Source organism: Anomaloglossus baeobatrachus, chromosome 6 (genome assembly GCF_048569485.1).
Source record: "Anomaloglossus baeobatrachus isolate aAnoBae1 chromosome 6, aAnoBae1.hap1, whole genome shotgun sequence".
Taxonomy (NCBI): domain Eukaryota; kingdom Metazoa; phylum Chordata; class Amphibia; order Anura; family Aromobatidae; genus Anomaloglossus; species Anomaloglossus baeobatrachus.
Window position 1 is genome coordinate 1875494 of NC_134358.1, and position 10655 is coordinate 1886148.

General features: G+C 51.3%; 1 protein-coding gene across 1 annotated transcript in view; it reads right to left on the reverse strand.

Annotated features, from left to right (window-relative positions):
• The window catches only part of LOC142316900 (1-phosphatidylinositol 4,5-bisphosphate phosphodiesterase gamma-1-like), a 157246-nt gene extending 147440 nt beyond the window's left edge, over window positions 1-9806 (reverse strand). The window contains 2 exon segments of the mRNA XM_075352668.1: window positions 9177-9262; window positions 9692-9806. Of these exon segments, the coding sequence (XP_075208783.1) occupies window positions 9177-9262; window positions 9692-9774 (169 nt within the window). The 5' untranslated portion in view covers window positions 9775-9806.
• Window positions 9807-10655: the final 849 nt, after the last annotated feature.

Here is a 10655-nt window from a genome sequence, read left to right on the forward strand (position 1 = left end):
CTAGTGTCTCCATACAGGATGTGAGGAGTGTGTGCAGAAGAATGGACCAAAATCCACCTGAGCAATGCAGGTGACTAGTGTCTCCATACAGGATGTGAGGAGTGTGTGGAAGAATGGGCCAAAATCCACCTGAGCAATGCAGGCGACTAGTGTCTCCATACAGGATGTGAGGAGTGTGTGCGGAAGAATGGGCCAAAATCCACCTGAGCAATGCAGGTGACTAGTGTCTCCATACAGGATGTGACGAGTGTGTGCGGAAGAATGGGCCAAAATCCACCTGAGCAATGCAGGTGACTAGTGTCTCCATACAGGATGTGAGGAGTGTGTGCAGAAGAATGGGCCAAAATCCAACTGAGCAATGCAGGTGACTAGTGTCTCCATACAGGATGTGAGGAGTGTGTGCGGAAGAATGGACCAAAATCCACCTGAGCAATGCAGGCGACTAGTGTCTCCATACAGGATGTGAGGAGTGTGTGCGGAAGAATGGGCCAAAATCCACCTGAGCAATGCAGGCGACTAGTGTCTCCATACAGGATGTGAGGAGTGTGCGCAGAAGAATGGGCCAAAATCCACCTGAGCAATGCAGGTGACTAGTGTCTCCATACAGGATGTGAGGAGTGTGTGGAAGAATGGGCCAAAATCCACCTGAACAATGCAGGCGACTAGAGTCTCCATACAGGATGTGAGGAGTGTGTGGAAGAATGGGCCAAAATCCACCTGAACAATGCAGGCGACTAGTGTCTCCATACAGGATGTGAGGAGTGTGTGCGGAAGAATGGGCCAAAATCCACCTGAGCAATGCAGGTGACTAGTGTCTCCATACAGGATGTGAGGAGTGTGTGCGGAAGAATGGACCAAAATCCACCTGAGCAATGCAGGCGACTGGTGTCTCCATACAGGATGTGAGGAGTGTGTGCAGAAGCATGGGCCAAAATCCACCTGAGCAATGCAGGTGACTAGTGTCTCCATACAGGATGTGAGGAGTGTGTGTGCGGAAGAATGGGCCAAAATCCACCTGAGCAATGCAGGCGACTAGTGTCTCCATACAGGATGTGAGGAGTGTGTGCGGAAGAATGGCCAAAATCCACCTGAGCAATGCAGGCGACTAGTGTCTCCATACAGGATGTGAGGAGGGTGTGTGGAAGAATGGGCCAAAATCCACCTGAGCAATGCAGGTGACTAGTGTCTCCATACAGGATGTGAGGAGTGTGTGCAGAAGAATGGACAAAATCCACCTGAGCAATGCAGGTGACTAGTGTCTCCATACAGGATGTGAGGAGTGTGTGCAGAAGAATGGACCAAAATCCACCTGAGCAATGCAGGTGACTAGTGTCTCCATACAGGATGTGAGGAGTGTGTGCAGAAGAATGGACAAAATCCACCTGAGCAATGCAGGTGACTAGTGTCTCCATACAGGATGTGAGGAGTGTGTGTGCGGAAGAATGGACCAAAATCCACCTGAGCAATGCAGGCACCTTGTCTCCATACAGGATGTGAGGAGTGTGTGCGGAAGAATGGGCCAAAATCCACCTGAGCAATGCAGGCACCTTGTCTCCATACAGGATGTGAGGAGTGTGTGCGGAAGAATGGGCCAAACTCCACCTGAGTAATGCAGGCGACTAGTGTCTCCATACAGAATGTGAGGAGTGTGTGCAGAAGAATGGACCAAATCCACCTGAGCAATGCAGGTGACTAGTGTCTCCATACAGGATGTGAGGAGTGTGTGCAGAAGAATGGGCCAAAATCCACCTGAGCAATGCAGGTGACTAGTGTCTCCATACAGGATGTGAGGAGTGTGTGCGGAAGAATGGGCAAAAATCCACCTGAGCAATGCAGGTGACTAGTGTCTCCATACAGGATGTGACGAGTGTGTGCGGAAGAATGGGCCAAAATCCACCTGAGCAATGCAGGCGACTAGTGTCTCCATACAGGATGTGAGGAGTGTGTGCGGAAGAATGGGCAAAATCCACCTGAGCAATGCAGGTGACTAGTGTCTCCATACAGGATGTGAGGAGTGGGTGCGGAAGAATGGGCCAAAATCCACCTGAGGAATGCAGGTGACTAGTGTCTCCAAACAGGATGTGAGGAGTGTGTGCGGAAGAATGGGCCAAAATCCACCTGAGCAATGCAGCGACTAGTGTCTCCATACAGGATGTGAGGAGTGTGTGCAGAAGAATGGGCCAAAATCCACCTGAGCAATGCAGGCACCTTGTCTCCATACAGGATGTGAGGAGTGTGTGCGGAAGAATGGGCCAAACTCCACCTGAGCAATGCAGGGACTAGTGTCTCCATACAGGATGTGAGGAGCGTGTGCAGAAGAATGGGCCAAAATCCACCTGAGCAATGCAGGGACTAGTGTCTCCATACAGGATGTGAGGAGTGTGTGCAGAAGAATGGGCCAAAATCCACCTGAGCAATGCAGGGACTAGTGTCTCCATACAGGATGTGAGGAGTGTGTGCGGAAGAATGGGCCAAAATCCACCTGAGCAATGCAGGGACTAGTGTCTCCATACAGAATGTGAGGAGTGTGTGCAGAAGAATGGACCAAAATCCACCTGAGCAATGCAGGTGACTAGTGTCTCCATACAGGATGTGAGGAGTGTGTGCAGAAGAATGGGCCAAAATCCACCTGAGCAATGCAGGTGACTAGTGTCTCCATACAGGATGTGAGGAGTGTGTGCGGAAGAATGGGCCAAAATCCACCTGAGCAATGCAGGTGACTAGTGTCTCCATACAGGATGTGACGAGTGTGTGCGGAAGAATGGGCCAAAATCCACCTGAGCAATGCAGGCGACTAGTGTCTCCATACAGGATGTGAGGAGTGTGTGCGGAAGAATGGGCAAAATCCACCTGAGCAATGCAGGTGACTAGTGTCTCCATACAGGATGTGAGGAGTGGGTGCGGAAGAATGGGCCAAAATCCACCTGAGGAATGCAGGTGACTAGTGTCTCCATACAGGATGTGAGGAGTGTGTGCGGAAGAATGGGCCAAAATCCACCTGAGCAATGCAGGCGACTAGTGTCTCCATACAGGATGTGAGGAGTGTGTGCGGAAGAATGGGCAAAATCCACCTGAGCAATGCAGGTGACTAGTGTCTCCATACAGGATGTGAGGAGTGGGTGCGGAAGAATGGGCCAAAATCCACCTGAGGAATGCAGGTGACTAGTGTCTCCATACAGGATGTGAGGAGTGTGTGCGGAAGAATGGGCCAAAATCCACCTGAGCAATGCAGCGACTAGTGTCTCCATACAGGATGTGAGGAGTGTGTGCGGAAGAATGGGCCACAATCCACCTGAGCAATGCAGGAGACTAGTGTCTCCATACAGGATGTGAGGAGTGTGTGCGGAAGAATGGGCAAAATCCACCTGAGCAATGCAGGCGACTAATGTCTCCATACAGGATGTGAGGAGTGGGTGCGGAAGAATGGGCCAAAATCCACCTGAGGAATGCAGGTGACTAGTGTCTCCATACAGGATGTGAGGAGTGTGTGCGGAAGAATGGGCCAAAATCCACCTGAGCAATGCAGGCGACTAGTGTCTCCATACAGGATGTGAGGAGTGGGTGCGGAAGAATGGGCCAAAATCCACCTGAGGAATGCAGGTGACTAGTGTCTCCATACAGGATGTGAGGAGTGTGTGCGGAAGAATGGGCCAAAATCCACCTGAGCAATGCAGGCGACTAGTGTCTCCATACAGGATGTGAGGAGTGTGTGCGGAAGAATGGGCAAAATCCACCTGAGCAATGCAGGTGACTAGTGTCTCCATACAGGATGTGAGGAGTGTGTGCGGAAGAATGGGCCAAAATCCACCTGAGCAATGCAGGCGACTAGTGTCTCCATACAGGAGGTGAGGAGTGTGTGCGGAAGAATGAGCCAAAATCCACCTGAGCAATGCAGGTGACTAGTGTCTCCATACAGGATGTGAGGAGTACGTGCGGAAGAATGCCCAAAATCCACCTGAGCAATGCAGCGACTAGTGTCTCCATACAGGATGTGAGGAGTGTGTGCGGAAGAATGGGCCAAAATCCACCTGAGCAATGCAGGTGACTAGTGTCTCCATACAGGATGTGAGGAGTGTGTGCGGAAGAATGGGGCAAATCCACCTGAGCAATGCAGGTGACTAGTGTCTCCATACAGGATGTGAGGAGTGGGTGCGGAAGAATGGGCCAAAATCCACCTGAGGAATGCAGGCGACTAGTGTCTCCATACAGGATGTGAGGAGTGTGTGCGGAAGAATGGACCAAAATCCAGCTGAGCAATGCAGGTGACTAGTGTCTCCATACAGGATGTGAGGAGTGTGTGCGGAAGAATGGGCCAAAATCCACCTGAGCAATGCAGGTGACTAGTGTCTCCATACAGGATGTGAGGAGTGTGTGCGGAAGAATGGGGCAAATCCACCTGAGCAATGCAGGTGACTAGTGTCTCCATACAGGATGTGAGGAGTGTGTGCGGAAGAATGGGCCTAAATCCACCTGAGCAATGCAGGTGACTATTGTCTCCATACAGGATGTGAGGAGTGTGTGCGGAAGAATGAGCCAAAATCCACCTGAGCAATGCAGGTGACTAGTGTCTCCATACAGGAGGCGTGTGGAGCTTCATCACCAACAAAGGAGAATGTGCCAAGTATAAAATACATTTCAGTAACGTGTTCAATACTTTCCCCTGTGTCATTTCTCATTATTACACAGAAGTTATAAGCATCTATGGTGATTTTTTTGCCTGTGTGGATTGGACGGGTTGTTACAGACATCTGGTGAGAAATTCATGTCAATAGCAGCTTTATAAATAGATTTATTAGAAGATTGGTGACGTGTTCAATACTTATTTCACCGGCTGTATACATATATAGATGTGTACATTTAAAAGGCCAGTTTCCAGTCTACTCTAAATGCAGTTCACTCATTGCACCATAAAAGCTTTGTGAATTTGTTATCATTATCGAGATCTCTGCTTGCTGCCAGTAGTGGAAGCATTCTCGTTTTCACTTTGCATTTTGTTACAATGTATCAGTGCAGACATTCCTCTCTCCCTCCAGCACTGGGGTAATGTAATAAGCTGCAGCCGTGTGAGCAGGACTAAGATCGAGATATAAAACAATGAAGGTTTCCAGTTTACTGAAAGCAAGCAGAGATATAGACAGGAGTCAGATTTCAGCCTAGATCTAGGTAAGAAGTAGTGATGTGACTGGCTGCTTATTGCTCCTCAGGGGCGGACCTCACTCATCTTCTCTACCTGCGTATCCGTCTCACGCTTTACCCAGTGTAAGGCACAACCTGCGCTCACATCAGAAAGGTTATTAGTGTTGTCCCGTCCTGTGGAGACGCAGCAGTGATTTGATTGGCTGCTTATTGCTCCTCGGGGGCGGACCTCACTTGACTGTTCTACCAGTGTAATCATCTGATCCTTTGCCCAGTGTAAGGCACAACCTGCGCTCTCATCAGAAAGGTCATTAGTGTTGTCTCGTCCTGTGGAGACGCTGCAGTGATGTGACTAGCTGCTTAATGCTCCTCAGGGGCGGACAAAACTCGGCTGTTCTACGAGTGTAATCATCTCATCCTTTACCCAGTGTGAGGCACAACCTGCGCTCTCATCAGAACAGTTATTAGTATTGTCCTGTGGAGATGCTGCATTGATGTGACTGGCTGATTATTGCTCCTCAGGGGCGGACCTTACACGGCGGCTCTACCTGCTTATTTGTCTCATGCTTTACCCGGTGTGAGGCACAACCTTCACTCTCATCAGAAAGGTTGTTAGTGGCGTGCCGTCCTGCGGAGACGCTGTAAAAAAGTGACTGGCTGCTTATTGCTCCTCAGGGGCGGACCTTAGACGGCGGCTCTACCTGCTTATTCGTCTCACTCGTTACCCAGTGTGAGGCACAACCTGCGCTCTCATCAGAACGGTTATTAGTGTTGTACCGTCCTGCGGAGACGCTGTAGAGAAGTGACTGGCTGCTCTTTGCTCCTCAGGGGCGGACCTTACACGGCGGCTCTACCTGCTTATCCGTCCCACGCTTTACCCAGTGTGAGGCACAACCTGCACTCTCATCAGAATGGTTATCAGTGTCGTCCCGTCCTGCGGAGACGCTGCAGTGATGTGACTGGCTGCTTATTGCTCCTCAGGGGCGGACCTTACACGGCGGCTATACCTGCTTATTCGTCTCATGCTTTACCCAGTGTGAGGCACAACCTGCGCTCTCATCAGAACGGTTATTAGTGTCGTCCTGTCCTGTGGAGACGCTGCATTGATGTGACTGGCTGATTATTGCTCCTCAGGGGCGGACCTTCCACTGCGGCTCTACCTGCTTATTCGTCTCATGCTTTACCCAGTGTGAGGCACAACCTACACTCTCATCAGAATGGTTATTAGTGTCGTCCCGTCCTGCGGAGACGCTGTAGAGAAGTGACTGGCTGCTCTTTGCTCCTCAGGGGCGGACCTTACACGGCGGCTCTACCTGTTTATCCGTCCCACGCTTTACCCAGTGTGAGGCACAACCTGCGCTCTCATCAGAATGGTTATTAGTGTCGTCCCGTCCTGCGGAGACACTGTAGAGAAGTGACTGGCTGCTCTTTGCTCCTCAGGGGCGGACCTTACACGGCGGCTCTACTTGCTTATCCGTCCCACGCTTTACCCAGTGTGAGGCACAACCTGCGCTCTCATCAGAATGGTTATTAGTGTCGTACCGTCCTGAGGAGACGCTGCAGTGATGTGACTGGCTGCTTATTGCTGCTCAGGGGCGGACCTTAGACGGCGGCTATACCTGCTTATTCGTCTCACGCTTTACCCAGTGTGAGGCACAACCTGCGCTCTCATCAGAAAGGTTATTAGTGTCGTCCCGTCCTGCGGTGACGCTGTAGAGAAGTGACTGGCTGCTTATTGCTCCTCAGGGGCGGACCTTAGACGGCGGCTCTACCTGCTTATCCGTCCCACGATTTACCCAGTGTGAGGCACAGCCTGCACTCTCATCAGAATGGTTATCAGTGTTGTCCCGTCCTGCAGAGACGCTGCTGTGAAGTGACTGGCTGCTTATTGCTCCTCAGGGGTGGACCTTACACGGCGGCTCTACCTGCTTATTCGTCTCACGCTTTACCCAGTGTGAGGCACAACCTGCGCTCTCATTAGAAAGGTTATTAGTGTCGTCCCGTCCTGCGGTGACGCTGTAGAGAAGTGACTGGCTGCTTATTGCTCCTCAGGGGCGGACCTTACACGGCGGCTCTACCTGCTTATCCGTCCCACGCTTTACCCAGTGTGAGGCACAACCTGCACTCTCATCAGAATGGTTATCAGTGTCGTCCCGTCCTGCAGAGACGCTGCTGTGAAGTGACTGGCTGCTTATTGCTCCTCAGGGGCGGACCTTCCACTGCGGCTCTACCTGCTTATTCGTCTCACGCTTTACCCAGTGTGAGGCACAACCTGCACTCTCATCAGAAAGGTTATTAGTGTCGTCCCGTCCTGCGGTGACGCTGTAGAGAAGTGACTGGCTGCTCTTTGCTCCTCAGGGGCGGACCTTACACGGCGGCTCTACCTGCTTATTCATCTCATGCTTTACCCAGTGAGAGGCACAACCTGCACTCTCATCAGAATGGTTATTAGTGTCGTCCCGTCCTGCAGAGACGCTGCTGTGATGTGACTGGCTGATTATTGCTCCTCAGGGGCGGACCTTAGACGGCGGCTCTACCTGCTTATTCGTCCCATGCTTTACTCAGTGTGAGGCACAACCTGCACTCTCATCAGAACGGTTATTAGTGTCGTCCTGTGGAGACGCTGCAGTGATGTGACTGGCTGCTCTTTGCTTCTCAGGGGCGGACCTTACACGGCGGCTCTACCTGCTTATTCATCTCATGCTTTACCCAGTGTGAGGCACAACCTGCACTCTCATCAGAACGGTTATTAGTGTCGTCCTGCAGAGACGCTGCTGTGATGTGACTGGCTGATTATTGCTCCTCAGGGGCGGACCTTAGATGGCAGCTCTACCTGCTTATTCGTCCCATGCTTTACTCAGTGTGAGGCACAACCTGCACTCTCATCAGAACGGTTATTAGTGTCGTCCTGTGGAGACGCTGCAGTGATGTGACTGGCTTGCTTATTGCTCCTCAGGGGCGGACCTTACACGGCGGCTCTACCTGCTTATTCATCTCATGCTTTACCCAGTGTGAGGCACAACCTGCACTCTCATCAGAACGGTTATTAGTGTTGTCCCGTCCTGCAGAGACGCTGCTGTGATGTGACTGGCTGATTATTGCTCCTCAGGGGCGGACCTTCCACTGCGGCTCTACCTGCTTATTCGTCTCACGCGTTACCCAGTGTGAGGCACAACCTGCACTCTCATCAGAATGGTTATTAGTATCGTCCCGTCCTGCAGAGACGCTGCTGTGAAGTGACTGGCTGCTTATTGCTCCTCAGGGGCGGACCTTACACGGCGGCTCTACCTGCTTATTCGTCTCATGCGTCACCCAGTGTGAGGCACAACCTGCGCTCTCATCAGAACGGTTATTAGTGTCGTCCCGTCCTGCAGAGACGCTGCTATGATGTGACTGGCTGCTTATTGCTCCTCAGGGGCGGACCTTACACGGCGGCTCTACCTGCTTATTCGTCTCATGCTTTACCCAGTGTGAGGCACAACCTGCACTCTCATCAGAACGGTTATTAGTGTCGTCCCGTCCTGCAGAGACGCTGCTGTGATGTGACTGGCTGATTATTGCTCCTCAGGGGCGGACCTTACACGGCGGCTCTACCTGCTTATTCGTCTCATGCTTTACGCAGTGTGAGACACAAACTGTGCTCTCATCAGAACGGTTATTAGTGTTGTCCTGTCCTGTGGAGATGCTGCAGTGATGTGACTGGCTGATTATTGCTCCTCAGGGGCGGACCTTACACGGCGGCTATACCTGCTTATTCGTCCCATGCTATACCCAGTGTGAGGCACAACCTGCACTCTCATCAGAACGGTTATTAGTGTTGTCCTGTCCTGTGGAGATGCTGCAGTGATGTGACTGGCTGATTATTGCTCCTCAGGGGCGGACCTTACACGGCGGCTCTACCTGCTTATTCGTCTCATGCTTTACCCAGTGTGAGGCACAACCTGTGCTCTCATCAGAAAGGTTATTAGTGTCGTCCCGTCCTGCGGAGACGCTGCAGCGATAATCCCTTGTTATTACGGCACCTGGAGGATGACACTTACACTCGATGCAGCGGCAGCCCATGCGGAGGCAGCGGGAGTACGCTTCTAGGGAGGACTCACTGGAGAACTGATCACCTGTCAGATACCTGCGAGACAACAGTGGAGAGGCATTATAAGAAGGGTACATGCTGGCACTATCTGGCGTTAGGTGCGGACACTCAATACCCCACCCTCCATAATAGTGCGGTAAGAACAGCAAGTGAAAAGGGGCGGAGCCCTGACAACCGCGGAGGACACTGGAAAGTTCTGGAAGGTTCTAGCAGACATTTGTGGCTGTTTTTGTGGCCTCTACACCAGGCTTCCATGGGGCGATACATGGCCAGGGATAACACTGATTAGTCACAGAAAGTCTCACTCCCTCAGGGGCGGTGAATGGAGACACCATGAAAATGTCTAAAAACAGTCATTACTCGGTGATACAAATGATCCTGCTTGCTGTCAGTGAATGGGAACGGCATGGTCCCAGGCTCCGCTACACATGAACATGAGACGCGTTCCCCATAGGCCATCCTTACGTGTTGTGTGATGAGGAGATCCAGTACTGGGACAGCGGGCGGCCCATCTCCTCCGGCACCACGCCGTCACACCGGGAATCCATCACCGAATTCTCTCTGGAGAACAGATAGCTCAGGAACTGAGGACACAAAAACACAGGGTGACCACCAGGGGACGCTACACCACGGCCATACAGAGGACCAGAACTCCCAGCATCCGCCGGACAGCAGCGCCCATCACCTCCAGCACATACACAGCACGAGCGCATACAGACTCACATCCAGAGCTGCAATCACAACTCTGCCATCACACCGTGTCTATATAACATACATCACACCGTGTCTATATAACATACACATCCAGAGCTGCAATCACAACTCTGCCATTACACTGTGTCTATATAACATACACATCCAGAGCTGCAATCACAACTCTGCCATCACACCGTGTCTATATAACATACACATCCAGAGCTGCAATCACAACTCTGCCATCACACCGTGTCTATATAACATACACATCCAGAGCTGCAATCACAACTCTGCCATTACACCGTGTCTATATAACATACACATCCAGAGCTGCAATCACAACTCTGCCATCACACCGTGTCTATATAACATACACATCCAGAGCTGCAATCACAACTCTGCCATTACACTGTGTCTATATAACATACACATCCAGAGCTGCAATCACAACTCTGCCATCACACCGTGTCTATATAACATACACATCCAGAGCTGCAATCACAACTCTGCCATTACACCGTGTCTATATAACAGGCACATCCAGAGCTGCAATCACAACTCTGCCATTACACCGTGTCTATATAACATACATCACACCGTGTCTATATAACATACACATCCAGAGCTGCAATCACAACTCTGCCATTACACTGTGTCTATATAACATACACATCCAGAGCTGCAATCACAACTCTGCCATCACACCGTGTCTATATAACATACACATCCAGAG